We start from the raw sequence: 26,355 nt of genomic DNA, 5'->3' as shown, positions 1-26,355 counted from the left end.
TCTCCTGCGCTCATCACGGGATCCGAAGTGAGGGTAAGCACTCCCTACATTTAGGGAACCAGGTATCTTAGGTGCGGCCTCCAGAAAGCCAGGACTTCCCAGTGAAGGAAGCTGAGGAGAGGTGTGTGCCACCTGCTCAAAAGCAGTTATGAACTTTTCAGCGCCAGCCCGTCAAAGCACGTGGTGCTTGGGTAGTGAGAGTATAGATCACTTTTCCTTTATCTCTTTTTCTGTAATATACTGTATTTTTTTTTCCCAAAAGAAACTAATTTCCATAAGTAATAAATATAAATTCAGAAAGTGTAAATGCATGTACAGTGAAAAGATATAATCCGCTTGCCCATATATATACTTTATTCATGGAGAAAGGAACGCATTAAGTATGTTCATATAAATGAACACAGTAGTAAACGCTCGTGCAATAAATATTTATTAAACATTCTGTCCAAAGCAGTACACTTGGGCACTTAACATGAAATCAGATTTGAAAATCAGAGCAGTTATTTTTTAAGTCACGAGAAAAGTGACACGTATATGCATCGCTCACTGTGCTCCTTACAGGCTGTTGAGGAAATAGTCTCCTGGACCATGTAAGTAATTCTTTCCCCAGGTTCTTACAACACAAGTAGGTTACAAGTGAATTCCAAGTAGGACAGAGTCCTACATGCCATCCAGAAATATACCCCTTGGGATAAGATTCATTCCAAATCCTTCTTCCTGTCTGAGACTCTTATGAGGCGCCAGTTTATTCTCACCAGACAGGGAGAACTGGGGATGTTTCATGACTCAGGTAAGATGATGGTTAGCAGCATCAGTTCTGGAATCAGACATACCTGGGTTCAAATCCTGGCCCTGCCACTTCCTAGCAGGGTGACCTTGGGCAAGTTATTTAACCTCTTTATGCCTCAGTCTCCTCATTAGGAAATGGGTTGTTGGAAGACTAAAAGGAATACTGAATATAAAGTGCCTGACCTGTAGTTAAGTGCTGGGCAGTAAGTATGACAGACCAGCTCACCTAGGATTTACATGGTCGGTGGCTGATGGAGAAAAGCTATTTGAACACCTATAGGCTGATCTCAGGGTCCAGGCCCAGGGCAGTGGCTGGGCCATGACTACACCCAAGTTGCTCCATTTTGGTCTCGCAGCACAGAAGCCAGAACAGAATTAAGTCGGTACGTGCCTTTTACCTCTGTCCCATCACCAATAAATTTACGCAAAAATTTGGTCCACAGGTTTAGTCCAAGATTTCTGTGTGGAAGTCCTATTCTGTGTAGAAATCAACAGGTTAGAAATTCCATGCCAAATGCTGTAAGTTCCTGAGCACGTCGACCTTGTTCACCTCTGGGTGGGATCACTGCCAAAGCCCTGAGTACTGTGTGATCTCAGTGACCCGAAAACAGATCTTCTTTGGGAACATGCAGCTTCTCTAATCATGCTTTTCTTTCAGTGTCTGCCATGTTGGAGAACGAGAGCATTCAGGGTCTGTCTGGGGTGAAGCCCACGGGCTACCGGAAGCGCACCTCCAGCCTGGCGGATGGAGATAACTCCTACTGCCTGGGAGCCGTCATCCGCCAGATGAATTCCTTCCACACAGTCATGTGCGACCAGGGCCTGGACCCCGAGATCATCCTGCAGGTGTTCAAACAGCTCTTCTACATGATCAACGCGGTGACGCTCAACAACCTGCTTCTGAGGAAGGACGTCTGCTCCTGGAGCACAGGCATGCAGCTCAGGTACGAGAGGCGCCTTGGCCCGGCACACACCAGCCCCAGTCGGGCACGGGACACTTGTCTCTGAAACTGAAATCCAAATGCAACTGAGCGTCCTTGTCACAGTCAGTATGAGACTCAGATCCATCACCTTCTTATTGGCTGGTGAAATTCATCACACACAGAGATGGTGACCCGGTAAACAAGTTAGTTCAGCGCTTAAACACGTTTACATACTTGGATACGAAGGTTGTAAATATGAGGTGGATAGGTCAGAGAGAAAAATTACTGACTTAAGAGGCACGAAGGCTCACAGGGAAGTACAAACATGTTTGCGAATGTTAAATGGTAAGTTGTTTTAATTCAATATAGTTAATGCCTTTTTTTCTCATTAACTTAGTACAGACACTTTAGATACTTCATCTTGGCTTGATTTTAAGCACCCACTCATTTCACAAAAAGTTATTGAGTGCCAGGTACTTTTCACGCTTTTGCCCATGTGGGACAGTTAAGATGAGGAGAATGATAACACTAACGGCAGCTGGCCTGCAAAATAAACACAAGAGGTGAGCTCTTCCCAGTGAAGTAGGCGGCCAGGTTTAACAGAACTCACTTTTCCTGTGTCTAAGGTACAATATAAGTCAGCTGGAGGAGTGGCTTCGGGGAAGAAACCTGCACCAGAGGGAAGTTGCTGAGACCATGGAACCTCTGATCCAAGCAGCCCAGCTCCTGCAGTTAAAGAAGAAAAGCCCCGAAGATGCAGAGGCCATCTGTTCCCTGTGCACCGCCCTCAGCACCCAGCAGGTGTGGTCACTGTCAGCCGAGGGCCTCAGAGCAAACCCAGCTTCCATTTCAAGTCTGTTCCTGCCGGTGGTTGTTTCTTAGTGTGGCACTCCTGGCCCTTTCTGCTCCCAATGATACAGTCCTGAAGGTCCAGAGGATGGGATGTTCTGGATGAACCAAAGGCTACTTCGGTCTGTGAAACAAGATGACACGGTTTCCCAGTAACTCTCTGGTGTCTCTTGCTTACGTAGAAAGATAAGGTAGTCAACCCACAAAACGTCAAGCTTAGGCACACACTTTTTTAAATGCTTACAGTGAATTCTGGAATGTCTCTCACCTAGAAACTTAAGCATCTGGCATTTGGCATTAAATTGTTTTCTTTACAGCTATGATTCCGTTATGGTCCTGTTTTCACTTAGCATCCATTTACATTATTTTAAATAAAGTCAGTGAGAATCTAGCTAGAGGCATTTAAATGTTCCTTTCCTTTTCCCCTCAAAATTGTATTTGTACTAGGACTCGGTTGCAGAGATATTACCAGTCTGTAAAAAGATAAATCTTGTCCACACACAGGTGACCTTGCCCTCCGTCATGAATGTGTCTGTTTAGAAATGGGCCCTCCACAGGGTGGTAGTGCAGAATGAGACCAGCATGAGGAAATCAGATTTTCCAAATTAAATCATGCACCTTCTCCCTGCCCAGCACCTAGAGAACAGCAAAATCCAAACTCAGCATTGCAAAGTAAACATACATTTCCTTACCTCCTTCACTAACTACTAAGAGATGAGATCCCAAACTCTTAGGAAAACTGCTTCCTTCTACAAGTGCACTGAAAGTTTTGAAACTTTTTAAAATGTTGCTTTCACAAGTTTACTCCTAGACTGCAACTGGCTTCGCTCTGCCCCTGGGCTGGCTACTTCCCCCAGACAGTTGGTAGCAGATAAAGGATTAGCTTCCACTTAGACAGGAGTAAAATCTGTTCCTTCGTAAGTGATTTTGGGGGTGGGGGGGAGGTAGGAAGGCTTTGTTAAGACCTTTGTTATATAAGGTAAGATACCCAGGACTCTTTTAATGAAACCTTTCAATTACTCGTGGATAAGAGGCTGAGTGCTTCAGGCAGCAGTTCCCTAAAATCCTCATTACTTTATAAGCCATGGACCGTAGAGGGCGGGGTGGGCAGGTATACGGGAGAGAGGAATGGGGTAAGAGAGCTCAGATCTTCCAGGCAGAGCTTCCGGACTCTAGTTTACTAAATGTAGGCCCCTAAACATCAGGCCAGCTGTATCTAAACTGTGGATCTTGCCTAAAGAGAAGTGTCCTCCTGTGCCAATGTCATATGTTCTTTAAAATTCAAAAGTTGTCTTATGTTCACTTAGCTCTGTGCTGAACTTTTGTTTTTATTCCAACAGATTGTCAAAATTTTGAACCTTTATACTCCCCTGAACGAATTTGAAGAACGGGTAACAGTGGCCTTTATACGAACAATCCAGGTGAGTTTTAAAATATTAATCAATTTTATAAAGTCCTAGTGAACAACAAATAAAAGAATTGGTAGTTTAGATTTTAACCTTGCTTCTCTTTACTAATGAAATAACGTTACATTCTAGAAGACCTTACATTTTTAGGTGTTCTCTTTAGGTAAATATGAGCCACACCACCCATGAATTGCTTATCATATACGCACAGAAGACTGAACGTCAATCACCTCTGCCTCTCAGATCTTAGACATTGTCTAAGTAGTTCATTTGCCACTAGCATGTTACTAAACTATAGCACAAAATGAAATTAACAAAGTAAGAGGAATATCAACCCTACCCACAAATGGAACTAAGAAATACTCTTTTCGGAAAACAACTTGAGCTCTTAAATCTTGACTCTTAAGGCTTACAATATTTGCCCTTAGGAATATGCTTGAAAGAAAACATTTCCGGGAAATGATGATTTAAATCTGTCTTAAGAGTATGGGAATTTTTACATAAAGATGAGCTGCCTGGGCTTCCCTGGTGGCACAGTGGTTGAGAATCTGCCTGCCAATGCAGGGGACACGGGTTCGAGCCCTGGTCTGGGAAGATCCCACATGCCGTGGAGCAACTAGGTCCGTGAGCCACAACTACTGAGCCTGTGCGTCTGGAGCCTGTGCTCCGCAACAAGAGAGGCCGCAATAGTGAGAGGCCCGCGCGCCGCGATGAAGAGTGGCCCCCACTTGCCACAATTAGAGAAAGCCCTCGCACAGAAACGAAGACCCAGCAGAGCCAAAAATAAATAAATAACTAAATAAGAAGACCCCAAGATCACTATTTCAAAAAGAAAAGAAGATGAGCTGCCTAAGCTGAGCCCTAGGTGATCTGGGCTGAGTGCCTAACCTTTGTGGGCGCTGTAGCGGACAGCATGTAAATGTTGAGTCACATCAAGATTACCCAAAACACGAGGAGCATTTCTCCCATTAGTATATGTGGGTAACATTTTGAGGAGACCTAATACTTTCTCAAACTTTTAAACAACCTCTTTAGCCTGTGAAGTAATTGTCAATATGAAACAAGGATAAAATGAAATGGGGAAAAGTAATCAGAGGAAGAGGCAGAAAAAGAATAAATTAACTTGAGCATCATGTATAAGTAGAGAATAGAGGCTGAAGATCAAGGGAGGGTGTTCTCTTAAAGGCAGTGGGGGAAATGCAGTGGTTTATTAAAGACTGGGATCACAGAGAAGCAGGCGGAGAGTCACCAACACGGATATTGTATAGTCAGCTGCTGAAAAGACTGATGACAGAAGCCATTGAGTTCTCTGACCCGCTACTGTTTTTATGGAGAGTTGAGAATTTACACAAAGCAAAGTGCAGATTTAGAAAGTCTTTTCTGTCTTTAAATACCTGAAACATACATTAGAGGGAGAGCTATAACTGCTTATAAATTGGCACTGTTTACAGAAGAGTTCAGGCCAAAGGTCAAAGAATATGAGCCAAGTCAGACTTGGGTTTGAATTAAGGAAGTAGGAAAAAGACAATGGAAGTTGGTCAGATATTCTCTGGAGACATGTACAGTCAGATTCTGAGTCTTCCTTAGCAGTCAATTCCCATGTCCAGCAATTCTTTCCAAAAATGGTTTTTTGGTTTTGTTTTGTTTTTCTTGCTAGAGTTCTATGTTCTGTTTCTCCCTAGACAGTGCTCAGAGGAAAGGCTCGGACAATCCATGCCATCCTCCTGTACTTGAACCTTATGTAGGATAAATACAAGTTGCTTATTAAAGCAAACCATTTACTTGGGTGGTGAGGACAGAATATGCTGACCTATAAGAATGTAAATTTAAGGGGATTGTTAAACACACCAAAGGATTCCCACCAGCAATGCATGAGGTATATACATACACAGGAATATCAGTCTTGTATTTTTGTATGTTGAACCACCCTTGCATTCTGGGGATAACTCCAAATTGGTCATGTATATGTTTGTTAAGTCTAACTGGTTTATAGTGGTGTTCTTTGGCCTCTGTTTGCTGTTGATCTTCCATATGGTGGTTCTATCCATTATTGAAAATGGGGTATTGAAGTGTCCAACTATTATTATAGAACTGTTTCTCCCTTTAATTCTGTCTATTCTTGTTTCATGTATTTTGAGCTCTGTTGCTAGGTGCATGTATATTTGTAACTCTTATATATTCTGGATAGATTGAGCCTTTTACAGATATATAATGTCCTCCTTTGTCTTTTGTAAACTTGTTTAATTTAAAGTATATTTTGTATGACAATAATATAGCCATTTCAGCTCTTTTCTGATTATTTGGAATGTCTTTTATCAAACTTTTACTTTCAAACTTTTTGTGTGTCTAAACTGTCTCTTGTAGATAGCATGTAGATGGATCATGTTTTTTCAATCCATTCTGCCAATCTCTGCCTTTTAATTGCCTTTAAATTTGCATTTAAAGTATTACTGATAAAGGATTTACTTCTGCCATTTAGCTACTTGTTTCCTGGATGTCTTAATATGTTTTGTGTTTTTCAATTCTTCCATCACTGCCTTTTTGTGTGTTTATTTCTTGTAGCGAGTGTATCATTTTGATTCCCTACTTTCCTTTTCTGTATATTTTTTAGTTATTTTCTTAGTGGTTACTGTGGTGATCACTATTCACATCTTCAACTTATAACGACCTAGTTTAAGTAATACCAACTTAGTGTCAATAGTACACAAATACTCTGCTGCTATACATCTCCATCCCTCTGTCCTTATATTGTTATTGTCACAGATCACATCTGTTATACATGTGTACCCATTAACAGAGATTTATAATTATTTTCTGCATTTGTATAAATCATACAAGAAAAGGTGCTACAAACCAAAAGTATAATGCTGGCTTTTACATTTACCTATGTTGTTAGCTTTACAGTGAGTGTTCTTTATTTCTTCTTATGGCTTGATTTCTTATGGCTTTGAGCTACTGTCTAATGTCCTTTCATTTCAGCCTAAAGACTTTCTTTAGTTACTGGTAACCAGATCCTTCTGCTTTTGTTTATCTGGAAATGACTTAGTTGTCCCTCAGTACCTGTGGGGGATTGGTTCTAGAACCTCCATGGGTACCAAAACCTGTGGATGCTCAAGCCATTTATATAAAATGACATAGTATTTGCATGTAAGCTATGCACATCCTCTGTACACTTTAAATCATCTCTAGCTTACTTATAGTACCGAATACAATGTAAATGCTATGTAAATAGTTGCCAGCATGTATCAAATCCAAGTTTTACTTTTGGGAACTTTCTGCAAATTTTTTAAAATTTATTTATTTATTTATTTATTATTTTTGCTGTGTTGGGTCTTCGTTTCTGTGCGAGGGCTTTCTCTAGTTGTGGTGAGCAGGGGCCACTCTTCATCGCGGTGTGCGGGCCTCTCACTGTCGCGGCCTCTCGTTGCGGAGCACAAGCTCCAGACGCACAGGCTCAGTAGTTGTGGCTCACGGGCCTAGTTGCTCCGCGGCATGTGGGATCTTCCCAGACCAGGGCTCGAACCCGTGTCCCCTGCATTGGCAGGCAGATTCTCAACCACTGTGCCACCAGGGAAGCCCTGCAGTTTTTAAAAATATTTTTGATCCATGGTTGGTTGAATCTACAAATGCAGAACCCATGGACACAGAGGGCTGACTGTAATTCTTCAATCTTGAAAGATAGTTTTGCCAGATATAGAATTCTTGGTTGACAGAAAGAAGAAATTTCAGGACTTCAAATATATCACCTCTGCCTTCTGGCTTCCATGGTTTCTGATAAGAAACCCACTTTTACTCTTATTGAGGATACCTTGTTATGTGGTAAGTCACTTCTCTCTTGCTGCTCTCAGGATTCTTTCTTTGTCATTGGGGTTTGAAATTTTGACTATGATGTGTCTCAGTGTGAATCTCTTTGAGCTTTTTCTGCTTGGAGTTTGTTGAGCTTCTTGGAGATATATAGAGAGAGAAATATATCTTTCATCAGATTTGGGAATCCAGCCACTATTTCTTCCAGTAGTTTGCTGTCCCTTTCTTTCTGGGACTCTTATGATGTATATATTGGTACACTTTATGGTGTCCCACAGGTCCCTCAGGCTCTGTTCATTTTTATTCACCCTTTTTTCTGTCCACTCCTCAAACTGAAGAATTTCAGTTGCTTTATCTTCTGTTTCACTGGTCATTTCTTCTGCCTGCTCAAGTCTGCTGTTAGACCCCTTTAGTGAACTAAATGAAAATTTTCATTTTAGTTATTATACTTTTCCTATATCTGGCTCCAAATAAAGGGAAAAGGAGATGGGCTCTATCCCTTTAAATCTTCCAATTGATGCTGCTGGAGGGAGCTACTGCATCCCAAGAGAGCCAAAATCAAGGCAGGCATCTGTGCCAGTCCTTCAGGGAACTGCCAGACCAACCAAAGTGCACAACCCCAGATTTTTGAAAGACAAGATCTCACTGCCTACCCTGGCACCAGCCAGCTGCTCCAGGACTGTGGGTTACTATCCCTACAGCTGCAGTGGGGCTGGAGAATGGGGGATGGTAGCTGATGCACACTGATCTCTTAGCAAAGATGAGCAGGCTCTCCCTTCATCAGGCACTCTCCTGGTTGTTGTAAGTGTCCAGCCAGGTTACAGAGTTACAAGATAGTTGATGCCAGTTGCTTTTTCTAGCTCAGTGGTTGCTTCAGTGGAGGGACTGACCCCTGGAGGTTCCTGCTCTGTCATTTTGTGTGATGTCAGTCTCCCCATTCCTTTTTACAGATGAGGAAACTGAGGCAGAGAGAGGTTCAGGAACTCACCCAGGGTGGTGCCAGGATTAGAGCTCAGGTTATCTGCCTCCAGAGCCCATGGCCTTAACCACTTCACCATACTGCCTCGCCATATGATTTGCACCTGAACTATATTTTTCTATTCTCCCTTAGATGGAAAATTTTTAAAGAATGCTAGAATTGGGAGAGGAGTTAAAGTCATATGATCTCCAACAAGCCTAAACCAGATCTTCGCTCCTTGCTAAATACCTCAGGGAGAGGGAGACCACATTCTCCTGAAGTCCTACCCAGTTATTGTAACATAAATATTCCTGTGATTCATTTTTGTGAGTTCACCAAAACTGGCTATTTTTAGGCATAGGAAATATTTTACGTCATCTTATTCTTCCCCACAGGCACAACTGCAAGAGCGGAATGACCCTCAGCACCTGCTGTTAGACTTCAAGCACACGTTTCCCGTTTTGTTCCCATTTAATCCATCTTCTCTGACCATGGACTCAATCCACATTCCAGCGTGTCTCAATCTGGAGTTCCTCAATGAAGTCTGAAAACGCATGTGCCAAAGCTCGATTGCCAGAAGGAAGTATACAGTACAGTAAAGTGAATTTAAGGATCTGTTAAATCTATAAAAGTAGATCAGATCAGAGGTTGAGAACCTGTGCAGAGTGAACTATACAGAATAAGACACATCTGTTATTTTATTTTGTACCTACTGCTCAGAATAAAAACACTTGAAATATGGAAGATTTTTTTAAAGTATGATTTCGGTCTAAACAAATATACATCATGATCTACAGCCACCAAGCAGTCCCCATGGGCCATATAAAAGATGCCAGTCTATAAAATGGAAACTGCCTAGTTTTGATCTTTGCACATAGCTGGAGAATGCCCAAAGTAAAATGATATTAAACATATGTAAGTCACATAAACTGCCTTCAGAGGACTTTTAACAAATAATGGTACTAATAACCATGACACTGTCATATAGTGTGACATTTCCCCCCGTCAACAAACCGTAGGTGTGGATGGGTTTATGGGGAGATGTCTTGAGGACAAATATACAGACCTGGGCCTTCTGAGAAGTTTCCCAAAGATATTTTTTAATGCCTGGTGATGCAGAGACAATGGTGTAATTGACCTCCAGACTAAAAGTTTGATTATTGGTTTCTGAAATAAAATTAGAAGACTCAGTCCCTAACGTACTCAAACCCACTTGTGTAGTCATGAATTTACGGAAGAATTACGCTAAAAATGCTGCAGTCCCAAACGAAAAATGTGAGCAAACAGAAAGATATTCTTTACGTTTCCGATGCTAATCCATGCACTTCCTGAGTCAACAAAACTTTCACAAAAGTCTGTGTAAGCTAAATGTTAGAAAAGAATAACAAGTCTTATTTACAGATTAAAAACCAAACAAGTCAGGATAAAAGCCTTTAATCCCTTATTGCCATTATACCTCCAAAAAGAACATTACATAATGCGCTAGCAATTCCAGATAACTAAAAGAGTAAGGAAAACAAACTTCATCTTGAGGATCAGACTATTTGAAAAGCCTTTTTTAAAAATCAGTTCAGGTATTATTAAATTATTATCCAAAACTTTTGGGTGTTTGTGGGTGTGTGTGTTCTTTTTAAAGGGAGAGAAGCTTATGTCAACTTTCCCTTTTCAGGTTATTTTCAACACTTTTCAAATTTACCACAAAAAACTGTAAATATCTCTGCTTTGAAATAAGGGTTTAAAGAAGTTTCAATGATAATATTACAATGAATTTTACAATGAATTGTAAAGAATAAAGAATATTCAATGGGTTTATGGGGAAATTTAAAGAATATTCAATGATAATATTACAATGAATTTATTTGTTTGCTACTTTTATAATTTTTTGTCTCTTCAAAAGCAAGCATTCAATTAGAAAATCCTACATGTTGTTTACAGTCTTCTACTATTTTTTTCATATTTCTGGTAGATAACAGTATGCTGCTCCCATGACAGGAACAGATGGTGTTTGCAAATCATAGAAGAGCCTCTATGTTGCATCAAGAAGAAAAAATTTCTCCACAGAGTACAAGTAGAGCCCCCACACCCCGCCACCTTCTCTTACTCAGCCTCTCAGCTTAAAAGGCTCTTGGAAACACAACACACTCCGAGCCCTAAACAATCCTGTGCGCGGAGCTCTCCTCGCCCGCTGGGCAGGACGAGGCACAGCCCCCGGGCGAAGACCGCTGCCCAGCACGTCCCAACCCAAGTTGTCGGCATGATCCCCTCGACCTCCACGTTGCACGTCCCGGCTTCTCTTAGGTGTCCACGCAGAGCTGTGCCTTTCCCTTCCTTCCCAGCTAGAGTTACATGATATGACATCCCTGACCACACCCTTCAACAACCCACATGCTGACTAGCTTTGGAAGGCCATTCTAAACCAGTTGAGTCCGTGGTTGCCTCTTTTTAAAGTTGTTTATTATGTGTAACTTGCTTTTTACTGCACTTTAGTTTAAAACTTGGCTTCATGTAAGGCCTGTTCTTAATCTTCGAGAACCAAAAATGCCTTGTTAGAGTGCTAAGGAGTGTAAAAAGCAGTGATTCCATAAATGCAATGGCTTCCTGTCCTACGTGCTGTCTTACACCCTCATCCTCTCCATCCCTCTGGGTTACTCCCTCTGCTGTCACTGGTTAATCACTGGGTGCCAAGGACTCACTGAATAAACGCTTGGCACGTAGAATAAATGGGGTGGGGGAACCTCGTGAATAGTCCTCTACTTAGCCTAAGAAATGCAGGTTTAGTTCTCCTCTTCCGAAGGTAAAGGTATTTCACTGGAGCTGTACTTGATCTATATATACTTAAAAAACAAGTACTCTTTTATAGACACCAGGAATAAAGGAATACAGTAATCAGTTACTTAATGTTTAGATCTGCCCTATTTAATGTAACACTTGGCAACTGGAAGAAGCATCTTTAATATGTTAGCATTTTTCTTCCTTGCATTTTTTTTAAAGTCAGTTCAATTCATTTTCCAACTTCGTGAAATCAATAATGACTTAATTTAAATAACTTAATTCAACGTAAAGTTTTGAATTCTAAACCAAATATCTGTCTTTATATTTTAATATTTTAAATTTAGTTGTCACTTTTCTCACTATGTGCCTTTAGCAGTTACTAAGGTAACTGACATCAATTCTCTGAAATAAGTGTTTCTGTGGGAGGAATTTTCATGTTCAGCATAACGTCCTGGTGGTGTTTTGATCTGTCTTTTGAAACATGAGAAGCATTTTAAAGATTACTTAAGAATCAAATACTTAGATTAAACAATTTGTATTTTAAGTATTATATGGGACCTATCTGTCTACCTAGAGTAATGTGTGTTCGTTGCGAGGCTGACAAGCGTATCACCTACATGCATATCACCTACATTCTCCCTGTGCCATCACAGCTGCAGTTAGACTTATGGTACCCAGCAAGCAGATCAGACCCAAAGGAAAATAGGCTTTTCCCCCCTTTTTATGAAGCATATCAATACGACTTTCTTCCCTTTCCTGTACTAAATTTTAAAGCTTTTGTAAAAACAAAACAAAACAGACAAAACGAGGAACTTGGAAAACTTAAAAAAAATTAACACTGCTACCATCAGTTCATCAAATATTTACTTAGAGCTTCACTTAATGCATTAAGATTATAGTAACAAATGCATTAGAATCCATTTCTTTTACATACAGTAAATCTGTTTTCATTCATTTTGAGGCGCCAAGGGCATCCTAAGTTGAAGCACTTGTATAATGCCCAATGACTCAACAGTTACTAAAGTATGACAGCATGGGGCAGGACACTGTAGACTGTCCTCATAGTATATTTCTCTGCAGTTTCTCAAATTATTTGCTGCATGACCCAAATAGCCATAATTCACTTTTTGTACACATCGGTACCATAGAGAGTTGGGAAGTATAGGAAATTAGAGGTGGATGCCAATACCATAGGACTTTTTCTTATTATAAAGGTCATTAGATAGATACTCAAGATTGCTTTTCCTGAAAAAATTTCTAATTTTAATAAAGGGGGTCAATCAAAAATGAATTTAAACTACTTTCTAAAGTGATACCGTATCAGAATAATCCAGATTTGACTATAACATTTTGCTCCCAACTGATGTTTGGATGAAGGACTTCTTCACTGAAGGGGATCCCATCATATTCATGGGTGAATCTAACAATGGAGAAGAAATACTACTAATAAAAATATTTTTCCACTTTGACCAAATCTGTAAACTACACCTTTGTTTATAAAAATTGCTTGTATTAGTTACTGTAATATTCAGCTGTGAATAAAAATTTGTGGAAATAAATACTTTTGAAAAAAGTGGTGTGACAAATTTAAATGAAATTTAAAACTCTGTAACTACACATTGGCTGAAAAGTTAATTTTTAATGCTTAAGAAACTATTCAGGGGCCTATATTCAGAGATGCTTCATGATCATTTAAACCAGGGTTTGGCAAACTACAGCCTGCAAGTTGGGGTAGAGAGAGACTTTCCCTATAAAATAAGACTTACTGAGCTACACAACTCAAACAAGGCAGTTTTGGTGTAGTGGATCAATGGAATAGGACAGAGAGCCCAGAGATAGACTCATATGTATAACTTTGTAAATGGTAGAGGTGGCATTACAAATCAGTGGGGAAAATAGTTACAAGATCTGTATGGAGGATCTTATATATAAGTGAAAAACATTAACAGTAACATTTAAAAATTGGAGAAATATATTTCACAGATAAGAAGACTCCATATCACAGAAATGTCAGTTGTCCCCAAGTTGGTCCGTAGATTAAAATCCATCTCACTACAGTTTTTTTTGGTGAAAACTGACAAGCTAATTCTAAAATTTATATGGAAGAGCAGAGGCCCAAGGATAAGGAAGAGGCTCCTCAAGACAAAGCGGGGAAGCTTTCCCTAGTACGTACCAAGACTTCCTATAAAACTTCAGATGAGGGAAACTGGCACAGAGATAGAAAATTTGACCATTGGAGCAGAACAGACAGCCTAGAAACTGAACATTTGTATGGAAACGTTGGTAGACTGTTTATTACCTAGAGGAGCACACACAAAAATCACCTGGAAATCTTTATAAGAACTCACATAACCAACCTCACCCAAATGTACAGGATAAGACATCTCCAGGGAAGGTGCCCTTAAACACCCATCATTAGGGAACCCTATTGAAATATTTCATGATACAGAAATGTGTTCACAACATACTGATCAGCTGAAAAGTTACCTCTGGAGCCCAACTTCCAACTTAAGGATGGACAAACTTCTGGGTGGCTGGTGGAAGAATAACCTCTCTTCAGGAAAGCCTCCACCTCATTCCCAGCGAGGTGAGCGCCTAGCTTCAGGACCTCAACAGGAAAACTGTGTGCCAAGAGCCAAATTTCAGACAGCATACACTTATGTAGTAACAGTAGAGAAAGAACAAAGCAGCCGACATCTGGGTCCTGGTCTGACACTTAGAGGTAGGTCTGGGTGGTGGCAGAAGCTGGCCTGGTGCTCCCAGCTAGGCCCTGGTGATCTCCTTCTGCACACAATCTTACAAAACCACATCAGACAAGCTCACTCTGACTAATGAAGGGAGACAACACAAGACTACGTCACAGTTTTGTCTAAACACAAACACAAGATCTCTGTGCAAACCACACGATACCAAACACCCCTCTCCTGGCTAATGGGTGACTGCAGCTTCTTCACCAGTTGCAGCTTTAGTCTAGCTCCAATCTTCCCTCCTTCTAGATAGGATCATGCTGAAATAGCTAATCAAAGACTTGACCCTACTTCTGAACAGCACACAATCCAGAGTGAACCTCTGCATCTCTGGACTCCCCAAATCACCTAACCAAAGCCCAACGTCCAACACCCTCTCACTGAGCTGCCCCTCACTTCCCCAAGGTGTGCCCGTGATGTGCAGACTTCCTGTTGCAACAGCGTTAAACCCAGCCTGTTCACAGACAGGTGTGTGCCAGGAGGCGTTTGGCTGAAGGGCATCAACACAGTGTTGTCCCCTTCCACCAATATTAGCATTTTGCAGGGTAAACTTAGAACCAAGGAGGTACCGTTACTGAACCAAACTTGGGTCCGCTCGCCTGCACACAGTAAAGCCAATCTACCAACACGGGGCCGTGGGGAAGGAAAGTGCAGTGTACTGCAGGGCTAAGCAAGGAGTATGGGTGGCTAATGCTCAAAAAACCTGACCTCCAGATGGATTTCAGGGAAAGGCTTTGAAAGACAGGGTGAGGCAGAGGGTCTCAGGGTACCTGATCCGCTCCTAGACATTCTTCTGACTGGCTGGTGGTGAAGTAATCAGGAGTCAACATCACCAACCTTCTGGTTCCAGCTGGTCTGGGGTCTATGTGCTTGTGGGCAGCACGAAGTTAACTTCTCCCACCTGGTGGCAGTTTCAGTATCTGCAAAACAGCTCAAAGGACTTGGCTCAGAATATTATCTATAGCCCTTGAGGAGGAACTAAAGGTCCTTGACTTTGTTCAGTGGCTAAACTGTTATTATTTTTGTCTTGACTGTTTTCTTTTGTTTCTGCATTTTCTCATTCTCTGATTAAGTTTGCTCTTTGGAACTCAGGGAAGGCCTAGGCGGTTAAAGTTTTTCTACCAACAAGAGGCAGGTGGAGGACGTGGGGGTGGGGGTAGGGGGCGGGCCTGTCCAGGGAAGGACCAATAGAGGCCTGCATGGTTACACCTCAGGTTATACAGGTTATGGCAGGTACCTTGGAGATACTGCCAGTTTGGTTGCAGACCACTGCAATAAAGTGAATATCACAATAAAGTGAGTAACATGAATTTGTTGGTTTCCCAGTGCATATAAAAGTTATGTTTCCACTATACTGAAGTATGCAATAGCATTATGTCTAAAAAAAATATACATATCTTAATCTAAAAATACTTTATTGCTTAAAAATGCTAACCATCATCTGAACCTTCAAGTCTTAATCTTTTTGCTGGTGGAGGGTCTTGCCTCTGTTGATGGCTACTGACTGATCAGCGTGGTAGTTGCTGAAAGTTGCGTGGCTGCAGCAATTCTGATTGACATCTATACACTAATATGTATAAAATAGAGAACTAATAAGAATGTGCTGTATAAAAATAAATAAGTAAATAAAATTAAAGAAAAAAAAAAGCAATGAAGTTGCCACATCTATTGACTCTTCCTTTCATGAACGATTTCTCGTAGCATGCAATGGTGTTTGATAGCATTTTACCCACAGTAGAACATCTTTCAAAATTAATCTTCTCAAATCACTATGTATGGCAGCTATAGCCTTACAAAATGTATATCTTAAACAATAAGACTTGAAAGTCAAAATGTCTCCCTGATCCATGGGCTGCACAATGGATGCTGTGTTAGCAGGCATGAAAACAACATAAATCTCACTGTACCTCTCCATCAGAGCTCTTGGGTGACCAGGTGCTTTGACAATGAGCAGTCATATTTTGAAAGCAATCTTTTCTTCTGAGCAGGAGATCTCAACAATGGGCTTAAAATATTCAGAAAACCATGTGGTAAACAGATATGCTGTAATCCAGGCTTGTTGTTCCATTTATAGAGCACAGGCAAAGTAGATTTAGCATAATTCTTAAGGATCCTAAGATTTTCAGAAAGGTAAGTGAGGATTGGCTTCAACTTCAAGTCACCAGCTCCATTAGCCCCTAACAAGATAGTCAGCCTGTCCTTTGAAGCTTTGAAGTAAGGCATTGACTTCTCCTCTCTGGCTATGAAAGTCCTAGATGGCATCCTCTTCCAATAGACAGCTGTTTTGTCTGCATTGAAAATGTGTTGTTTAGTCTAACCACCCTCATTAATTATCTTAGCTAGATTCTGGATAACTTGCTTTAGCTACTACATCAGCACTTGCTGTTTCACCTTGTATTTTGATGCTATAGAGATGGCTTCTTTCCTTAAACCTCATGGACCAACCTCTGCTAGCTTCAAACTTTTCTTCCACTGCTTCCTCACCTCTCTCAGCCTTCCCAGAACTGAAGAGAGTTAGGGCCTTGCTCTGGACCAGGGTTTGGCCTAAGGGAATGTTGTGATGGGCTTGATCTTCTATCCAGACCATGAAAACTTCTGTATCAGCGATAGGCTGTTTTGCTTTCTTATTATTGTGCGTTCACTGGAGTACCACTTTCAATTTCCTTCAAGAACTTTTCCTTTTCATTCACAACTTCGCTAAATGTTTGCAAAAGGCCTAGCTTTCAGCCTATCTTGGCTTTCCACATGCCTTCCTCACTAAGTTTCATCATTTCTAGCTTTTGATATAATGTGAGAGATGTGTGACTCTTCCTTTCACTTGAGCACTTAAGAGGCCACTGCAGGATTATGAGTTGGCCTAATTTCAATACTGTTGTGTCTCAGGGAATAGGGAGACCTGAGGACAGGGAAAGGACAGGGAAACAGCCAGCCAGTGGAGCAGTCAGAACACACACAAGATAATCGATTAAGTTTGCCATCTTATATGGGCGCGGTTTGTGGCACCCCAAAACAATTACAGTAGTACCAGCAAAGATCACTGATCACAGATCACCATAACAAATATAATAATTGTGAAAAAATTTGAAATATTGTAAGAATTGCCAAAATGTGACGCAGAGACACAAAGTGAGCAAATGCTGTTGGAAAAACAGCACCAGTAGACTTGCTCCAAGCAGGGCTGCCACATACTCAATGAAAAACAAACCAAAACAAAACAAAACAAAATGCAATAAAGTGAAGCAGAATAAAATGAGGTATGCCTGTATTACTAAATGAAATTCTAAGGCTTGGTAAGGAAATAGACACTGCAAATAACCTTCAAACAGGTAGAGGAACAAAGACAAATACACTGGACCCTTGAATGGGGGGTAGGAGAGCCCACCCTCCATACAGTCAAAAGTCTCTATATAATTTATAGACAGCCCTCCATATGGGAGGTTCCAACCAACCTCTGCTCATGCAGTACAGTAGTATTTACTACTGAAAAAATTCTGCGTATAAATGAACTCGTGCAGCTCAAACTCATGCTGTTCAAGGGTCAACTGTATATATCCTTCACTTAGGTCTGTGACAACATCTTAAGCTATTTGGAACACACCTAGACCTGGGGTAAACTTAAAATAAGTTTGGTAAATCAGTGTCTGTATTTACAATTTTCTGTCTACATTTCATTTCTGATGTTCTTGTTTGGCAACTCGAACTTTCTGTAGAGTAGGTATTTGTTATAAGGACAAAACTACATCCAAGGTAATAACTTCTTCTTAATTAACAAAATTTGAAGTTATCACCAAAGCAGTTAGATTAACAATGAGCAGATACATAACTTGCCCAACTACTCAAGATTAGCAAACTCACCTGTCTCATTTATTCAAAGTCAAGGCCCTCTGTATCCTTGGGCTCTGTGTCCATGGATGCAATCAACTGCAAATCAAAAATATTTGAAAAAAATTTTTTTCCAGAAAGTTCCAAAAGCAAAACTTGAATTTTCCATGCACCAGCAACTATTTACATAGAATTTACATTGTATAAGGTACTATAACTAATCCAGAGATTGCTTAAAGGAGAATGTGTGTAGGTTATATCCAAATACCATGTCATTTTAGATAAGGGACTTGATTTTGGTATCCTCCTGTAACCATTCCCTAAGATACAGAGGGAAAACTCATTTGTTATATTTGTAACAAATTTGTTACATTACACATTTGTTAACATTGTCCTAGCCCCTACCAACTCCACCAATTTTCCCAGTTTCTGTTACTGAAACTTCTAAAGCCATTGCTGCATAAGCTACCATTAATTTTGAGTATTATAGGAAGTTTAAGCACAGGAAAATTATCCACAAAATGTAGAAGATAGGGCTGAGGCTGGTTATTTCTGAAATCCTAATGAAATCTTCACATTAGAATTTACAGATTTACAATAGATTCACTGATTTCCAGTCTTAACGCTGATCTACTCCTTTTTTTTTTTCAAAAAAATAATTACAGAAAGAAATGATAACAGGGCATTTCTAAAAATACTGAGAGCTAAATGTCTTAGAACATTTACATCTCATGAGGGCCCATGTCTAGATTTTAAGAATTATAAAATAACTAATTTTGATATAGATATTTAGTGTTATACAATATATACTTGGTTATATATGGTTAAACATGAAAAGAACTAATTATAATTTATTTCTGGTAATTTTGCATCTTTATTGAAAGATACTTTTCCTCCCAATTTCTATTTTGAAAAGTTAAATAACTACTGAAGAGTTGTCAAAATAGAGCAATGAACAACCGTATACTCTACCTTTAGGTTCCCTAATTGGTAATACTTTGCCACATCTGCTATCTCTCTTTCTCTGCCACTGTATTTGTATGCATTTTTTTAGTTATTTGGTAATTAGTTGCAGCATCATGACTCTTCACCTCTAAATATTTCAGTGTGTACCTCCTAAGAACAAAGGACAATCTCTGCCATATCTACAATATAATTAACATAATCAGGAAAAGTAATGTCAATGCTACCGTCTCATGCAATTTATAGAAAGTTCCCCCAACTGTCCCAATTCTGATCTTTAGAGTTGTTGTTTTTAAATCCAGTTTCCAATTAAAGATCCTATGTTACATTCAAATGTCACATATCTCCTCTATCTAATACAATTCCTGGCCTGTTTTGTTTTTCACAACATTGACATTTTTTTAAGAGTTCAGGTCAGTTATTTTGCAGAATGTCCCTCAATCTGGATTTGTCTGATTGTTTCCTTATGATTAGATTCAAGTCAGACTTTTTTTGGAGAAATCCTACATAAGTGAGGTTGTGTCCTCAGTGTATCCAGAGGGTGCATGATGTCAGTTTGTCCCATTACTGGTAATGTTAAGCTTGCTCACTTGGTCATGGTAATACAAGATTTCTCTAGTGTATGGATAACTTTTCCTCTTCATGATACTTTGAGATTACGTAAATATCTTTACATAGATTTACATGTTTTTTATATATGTAAAACTTTTACCCAATGGTTTTCAAAATCCATCCATTTTCATAACATTTTTAGTTACAAAAAACTTAGGAAATTTGGAAAGACTTGCTGCTGGTGATCTGTAAGGTATTGAGTGGGAAACCGTGATACTTAGAGTGATGGTATCTTAACTTTTCTTAATAAATATATGGGGGGGCAAATTGAATAGAACCTGACTTTTTCTCTTATTGAAGAACGCTAATACCCTTATCAATAGTTCTACAGACCAGATGCAATTACTCTGCATTTGGACTATTAGAAAGTTTTAATGGAAAAACCCATAACTTTTAAAGATCTGTTTATTTCCTCCACCACTGTATCTCACACTTACAGATAATTCACTGCACATGTTTTCTGATTTTTATTTTCTTCATTGCAAAACACACATTTGACTGGCTTAAGTTTACTGAGTGTCGGCTTGAGATAAAATGTGTTGGTTTTGGCTCACCTAATGAATTCCATTTTGGTTTCAATTTTATTATGTTACTAGTTTTCAAACATAAATCAAGTTCTAATGCTCTAATGGTACCAGCTCTGTACCATCCTTGGAAGGATTAAGAAAATAATCATTCAAATCATTTTCTGTAGGAGCCGTGGTTGAGAAAGGCAGAGCATCTAGTAGTGACACGTTGCCTCACTTCTCCACCTACCTGAAACCACACTTAACCTCATACCCCTAGATCCTTCCCCTGCCAAAAAAGCAAATAAATCTTCTAATCCAAGCTACCATATGCAAGTATGTTACTTTTACCAAGGTTTCAACTACTTTATTTCTTCCACCGAGGAAGATTAACTTAACATTCACCTCCTTTCCTGTTTTCTATAACATATACCTTAGTTAATGATACCTGTCTCTTTTTCTACCTCCGCTTCTACGTTCCACATGCCATAAGCCCTGGACAAACAACATGGGCCTTGGGCTTCTGAGAATCAAGAGTTCAAACCTATAATTCAGCAAATCTAGATTTGAGGCCTTGGCAAATTCTTTGGTTTCTCTGGGTCTAAGCTTCCTCATTTATAAAATGAGAAAGAAAAAACTCTTACCTATTTCATGGGGTTGCAGAAGGTGCCTTAATTTGGGTTTGTCTGTTATATGAATTGTATGTTATTCAGTTTTATATAACAATTATCATATTGCCTGAGTATATGAATTATAAACAGCATACATAAGTGCCTGGTGCATGGTGGGCACACAGTGCTCATAGATGGTAGCTTTTATTTTTCTATGCTCTTTGCTCATCATCCAGAATATGAAGGTGAAAAAAAATCATCAGGTACGTGGGAAGTTTTGATTTATTCAAAGTCCAAATTCCACTGACTATATACACTTCTTGTGAAAAAGGAGCATACATACTTTTTAAAGTCAATAGCCTCAGAATTCATGTATTGAATTGACGACTGTCAATTTCCTGGATTTGCTCAAATCAAAGCAACAGAAGAAAGAAAAGGAATAAACCAGAGGGTCAAATTACAAAAGATGGTGAGTAAAAGGGAACTGTGGATAACTGGGAGAACAAATGGGAAATGAAGGAATTTTCTGTAACGATGGACATGTTCTAAATTATATTTTGAAAGCTGAGAGTAGTTTGGGTTAAAAGAGTATATGCACTTGTGAAACTCATCCAATTTAAGATTTGTACATTTGACCCCATGGAGATTTTGCCTTAAAAGAACTGTAAACAAATACTGACCTCCTAACATGAGTCATAGTATTTCTGGGTGAAGTGTACTAAGATCTGCATTAAAAAAAAAAAAAAAAAAAAAAGATGGTTTGATGGAAGAACAGATGGAGGGACGTGATACAGCAAATATGGCAAAATGTTAACAACTGTAGAATACAGGTGGTGAATATATGGGTGTTCACTGTAGAAGTCTTTCCACTTTCCTGTATGTTCAAAAGTTTTCATAATAAAAATTTTGGACTATAAAACAAACAAATAGGGACTTCCCTGGTGGTGCAGTGGTTAAGAATCCGCCTGCCAATGCAGAGGACATGGGTTCGAGCCCTGGTCCGGGAAGATCCCACATGCTGCAAAGCAACTAAGCCCATGCACCACAACTACTGAGCCTGTGCTCTAGAGCCCGCAAGCCACAACTACTGAGCCCACGAACCACAACTACTGAGCCCGCACACCACAACTACTGAAGCCCACGCTCCTAGAGCCCATGCTCTCCAACAAGAGAAGCCACTGCAGTGAGAAGCCCGCGCACCGCGACGAAGCGTAGCCCCTGCTCGCCGCAACTAGAGAAAGCCTGCGCGCAGCAACGAAGACCCAACGCAGACAAAAATAAATTAATAAAATTAAACAAACAAACACAATGTGAGAGGGCCACAAAGGCATTTGAAAAGCAGGATTCTAGGGCAAGCATTGCCTGACAGCTCACAGAACACCTCAGTGCCTCCCACCACCCCTTCCCAACTGTGTGGTCCCAGCGCAGGTTGGAAAAGAATTTCCAGACACAAGGCAGAATGTGAGGAAGATAGAGTTTATTAAAGAGAAGGGTCGCTGCAAGAACAGCTGGCCGACTTCCTGGTAGCCAGGGAAAGCCTACCCTGAGCGTGGGTTCCTTCTCTGGTTTGTTTGTTTGTTTTAACATCTTTATTGGAGTATAACTGCTTTACAATGGTGTGTTAGTTTCTGCTTTATAACAAAGTGAATCAGTTATACATATACATATATCCCCATATCCCCTCCCTCTTGCGTCTCCGTCCCTCCCACCCTCCCTATCCCACCCCTCTAGGTGGTCACAAGGCAGCGAGCTGATCCGAGCCAGCAATCCCACTACTGGGCATATACCCTGCTTGTCTGTTTTTATAGCCAGAGAACAAAGGGACTTCTGAGTCACCCGCTGATTGGGTAGGATCTGCATGTTTCCAGTGGGATGAATACCTTTCTGTATATGGTATGGAAAAGGAGCAAGGCATGCTGCTTGGGAAAGCTCAGAGATGTTGCAATGGTTGCTGCATGACAGAGTGATTAAGGGTCTGGTAACTGTTCCGGCGATGTTGGCCCTTTTAGTTTATCTTGTTCATTGTCCTTGCAGCACACCACACCGACCACGCGAATCAAGCCCGAGGCAGCCTGGCCAGCCTCCGAGCCCTGGCGCTGGGGATCTGCCCCTTCTCTGCCCGGGTCGCCTCCTGCTCGCCCGGTCTCAGTCCGTTCTCAGCACACACTCATCACCTGGTTCCCAGAACTCAGATTGCGCAGTGGTCACGTCATCATCGACCAGGGCTCACAGTTACAGCGGCAGAGGCATCCCTAACCTCCCTCATCCGTAGCCTAACCGGCTCACCCTAATCTCCCAGCCCCCGGTTCCCTGGCCCCATTTCGCCTGACAAGTTTTCATAATCCTCTCAGGCTCCGCCAGCGGCGCCGCCAGCCATGGGGCCCGATCATATAAGGAAAATACAGCGGCTTCATCCGGAGCTGCATCGTGGACCCGGGGGCGCCCCTGCCCTACGCCACTCGCTACACTCCACGCCTGCCAACCTCCCCGGGCCTGTCCCCCTCGCCTGCCCCGCAGTCTAGGCCTCTGCCCCTGGTCTGCGCAGCCGCTCTCCCCAGCCTGCGGGAGTCGCTCAGCCACTCCCCTCCCGCCGTCTTCCGAGCCTCCCCCACTCGACTTCCGGTCCACAGGCAGCGCCCGGCCGCACCCCACCTCCTTCAAAGCAGTTCCACACTTTCGGCCGCCTGGTCACACGTTTAAGAAAAGTCAGGAGTGGGGGTGAAGAGGCACGTTAATTACCTGTTGGGGTAGCGGGGCGTAGATAGGATGGACAGGGTAGAGTCAAATCATTCTCTTGATTGGGAGACAAGAGAGACAAAGTCTTTAAAAAGAGCGATATGAGGAAAAAAATCCGCTTGCGAGGAACGTTCTCTTGTCCAAGGCCGGTCTCCCCGGGAGGTTTTGGTACCCTTGGTTCCCACGGGGTGGCGCAGGGGGCCGCGTCCTGCCAAAAGAGAGAGAGAGCGAGCCCTGGCCGAGCGGCGCGAAGTAGGTAAAAAGGCGCGGCCGAGGCCACGCTGGCGCCGCCCCGCGCGCTTAAAGTCCGGGTGCCCGGGGCGGTACGTCAGCGTCGCCGAGGAGGACCCCTGCGCTGCCGCCCGCCGCCATGGCCCTGCTCCGAGGTGACCCCTACAGCCTCGCCTCTCTCGCCCCTGGTTGGTGGGGGGTGGGGAAGGGCCCGGTCCCGGCAGGGAGTCGAGGCCTCCTAGGCAGTAAAGGGGACTTGATAAAACCCCAACCCGAAAGCACTGTTTGGGTTTAGGAGAAAACATACTTGTCAGGCGCTAGCGACAGTGATCTCCCGGCAACTTCCAGCTGAGAGTTGAGACCACGGTTTGCTTGCTTCTGACCTTGAAGGTCATTTGCCTTCGCGCGGTAGTGACCCACCTAGTTCGAGGTTAGCTATTTGGAAGACTGGGGCGGCGCCATAAGCACGAGGCGGCCTGGGGCGGAGGGGTGCCTTTCCCAGGAGCCCGGCGGCCTCGGACTTGGTCAGAGGGTGGGCGGGGCTTGGGGGAAAGGAAGGAATGTTGTCTTGCAGTCGGCAGGGGATTTCCGTTCCCCGCCACAGTGCTTGGTGGCGATCTGTTGGAGAACTTTCCTTAATCCCTTTCCCTTCTATTCTTTCGAGTGAGTCCAGAAGAGTGCAGTCATTGAGTACATAAATTCTACAGTTATTAACTTAAAAAAAATATGTAAACTTCCTTTTCATAACAAATGGTCGCAGTCAGTGGAATAAGGATGAAAGCTCATCCTTACTTTGTGTGTCCTTTGAAGAACCTTCAGATGGAACACTTTATATATCAAGGCCCCGGGCAGAAAAACACTTGGCAGGAACTGAGGACCATTATTCTGGTGGTCCAGGGCCCTGTGGGCTCTGTGAAGGAGGTGGGGTTTTATTCCAAATTCAAAAGAAGGCAATCTCCTACCTTAAAGTAGAATAACAGGATCTGATATCCAATCTGCCCCCATTTCCTCAGGGCTATGAGGCTGCCCACGTAGCAAGGAGGAGAATTTAAGAATCTATTGCAAAGGCCCAGGCAACATCAGATGATGGTTTTGACTCAAGTGGGGGGCAGTGGAGTTGGGGAAAAGGGGGAGGAATGATTTGAGATAGATTTGGAGTTGGACTTCACAGAACTTGGTGATAGGTTGGATGTGGCAGGTCAATGAGAAGGAAATGTCAAGAATGACCAGGTTTCTGGTTTGATGATATCATGAGTATCATGATGATACTCCTTATGGAGTGAGGAAAACTGGGGAAGGGACAGATTTGTAAGAGAATACTGAGGTGCTCAAGTGCAGATATCAGGTAGGCAGTTGGTTAGGGGGATCTGGAGCTCAGAAGAGCCAAAATGACATGTGAACAGTTCACGTGAGAAATAGGTATTCTGAGACAAGAGGATTTAATTTAATTTGTCAGCGCTCTTTACAATTCTGAATTTAATAAACCAGCATATTGATTTTTTTTAGATGAGGTATTCAGAAAACCCAAATTATTTAAAAGCTGCATGGTCATGAGCTATCATCTTTAAAAGAAATTATATTTTTATTGATTTCTCTGTATAAGAATTTATCAGTGGTTCTGACCACTTTATTTTAATACAGACCCCTTTGAAAATTTGATGAAAACTATGAACCCAGGAAGGGGAAAGGATGTACATCAACACCTGCATTAAGGAAGTATGAAGTTTATAAATTTGGGATACCATTCACTATGGTGTTAAAAGTTAGTGATCGTATTTTTATCCATTTCCCTGTTTTACAGGGAAACTGTAAACTGTTTTACAGGGAATGTTTCCCTGTTTTACTGATGTCCAGAAAGGTAGAATGGCTTGTCTCTAATGGTAGTTAGTGTCTTGATTGTTATTGGTTGGTTAGAATACATTACAGATACATACTTCTCTCAAGTAGCATACTAGGTGCTTGCAGGACTAGTGGGTAAGAGAGAACGTGCGACTGACTCTTGTGGGGAAAAGGACACCTTTGAATGGGAGCATAATTGACTTTGGTAAAGATTGTCATTAATTTATCAGATTTCTGTAGAACCAATATCCCGGGTTTTTATTAGCACCAATCCCAGGACTTGGTAGAAGGGTTGCACTCAACAAATATTAACTCTCTTACTGCTCCTTAGCTTTGCTGGGAATGTTTGTGCAACCCTTCAAGGCAGGTGAGGTGGGCAGGCGGGGGCGGGGGTCAGGGAGCTGCCAGATGAATCCTGAAACTGAAGTGGATACAGAAGCAGCAGTTTTCCTTGTTAGCTTTGGTTGCTGTCTGCAGTTGCTGTAATTAAATGAGTAAATATTTGCGTAACAATGTAATAGAAAGGAAGGCAGAATTCCTCTTTCTCTTCTAGTGTTACTTTTCCTCTGTGGTCACATCTGCCACATTGCCAGGCCACATTGCCTCTGTGGTCACATCTGCCACATTGCCAGACCCTTTCCTGGTGTTTCTGACTCACTATGCTCTGGATTAATATGTCTTTTCATTGTCTTTCAGTAAAAATCTTTAACCTCTGAATTTTCAGAGCCTTTTAAAATACACAAGATCTTAGCTGGGTGTTACCGATTGTTAAGTTTTAGACCTTTCA

At 41.6% G+C, this 26,355-nt stretch overlaps 2 protein-coding genes, 1 long non-coding RNA gene and 2 other non-coding genes across 8 annotated transcripts in view; 2 read left to right on the top strand and 3 right to left on the bottom strand.

The window, feature by feature from the left end:
- MYO5B (myosin VB) overlaps positions 1-13,046 on the top strand; it is a 388,804-nt gene extending 375,758 nt beyond the window's left edge. For both annotated transcript variants that reach the window (XM_030867905.3, XM_030867909.3), the window contains 4 exons: positions 1,448-1,733; positions 2,339-2,513; positions 3,902-3,982; positions 9,125-13,046. In XM_030867905.3, coding sequence (XP_030723765.1) covers positions 1,448-1,733; positions 2,339-2,513; positions 3,902-3,982; positions 9,125-9,277 — 695 coding nt within the window. In that variant the 3' untranslated portion in view covers positions 9,278-13,046. The remainder of the gene's footprint in view (positions 1-1,447; positions 1,734-2,338; positions 2,514-3,901; positions 3,983-9,124) is intronic.
- LOC115859247 (uncharacterized) lies at positions 415-24,248 on the bottom strand. 3 transcript variants are annotated; one of them, XR_009558624.1, is made up of 7 exons: positions 24,037-24,248; positions 23,502-23,706; positions 18,104-18,169; positions 16,156-16,361; positions 15,019-15,168; positions 9,158-9,352; positions 415-3,197 (listed from the first exon to the last, which is right to left on the bottom strand). It is a non-coding gene; the product is annotated as an uncharacterized lncRNA (long non-coding RNA). The 3 variants fall into 3 exon arrangements; XR_009558626.1 differs by having other exon boundaries at positions 16,156-16,253; XR_009558625.1 differs by lacking the exon at positions 9,158-9,352.
- LOC115859398 (small Cajal body-specific RNA 18) lies at positions 22,903-22,984 on the bottom strand. Its single transcript, XR_004042051.1, has one exon. It is a non-coding gene; the product is annotated as a small Cajal body-specific RNA 18 (non-coding RNA).
- Positions 23,062-23,202, bottom strand: LOC115859400 (small Cajal body-specific RNA 17). Its single transcript, XR_004042053.1, has one exon. It is a non-coding gene; the product is annotated as a small Cajal body-specific RNA 17 (non-coding RNA).
- Positions 23,755-26,355, top strand: part of ACAA2 (acetyl-CoA acyltransferase 2) — a 45,474-nt gene continuing 42,873 nt past the window's right edge. The window contains exon 1 of the mRNA XM_030867910.2: positions 23,755-23,884. Coding sequence (XP_030723770.1) covers positions 23,869-23,884 — 16 coding nt within the window. The 5' untranslated portion in view covers positions 23,755-23,868. The remainder of the gene's footprint in view (positions 23,885-26,355) is intronic.

This window comes from Globicephala melas, chromosome 13 (genome assembly GCF_963455315.2).
Source record: "Globicephala melas chromosome 13, mGloMel1.2, whole genome shotgun sequence".
Classification (NCBI taxonomy): domain Eukaryota; kingdom Metazoa; phylum Chordata; class Mammalia; order Artiodactyla; family Delphinidae; genus Globicephala; species Globicephala melas.
This window is presented reverse-complemented; position numbering and strand designations above follow the sequence as displayed.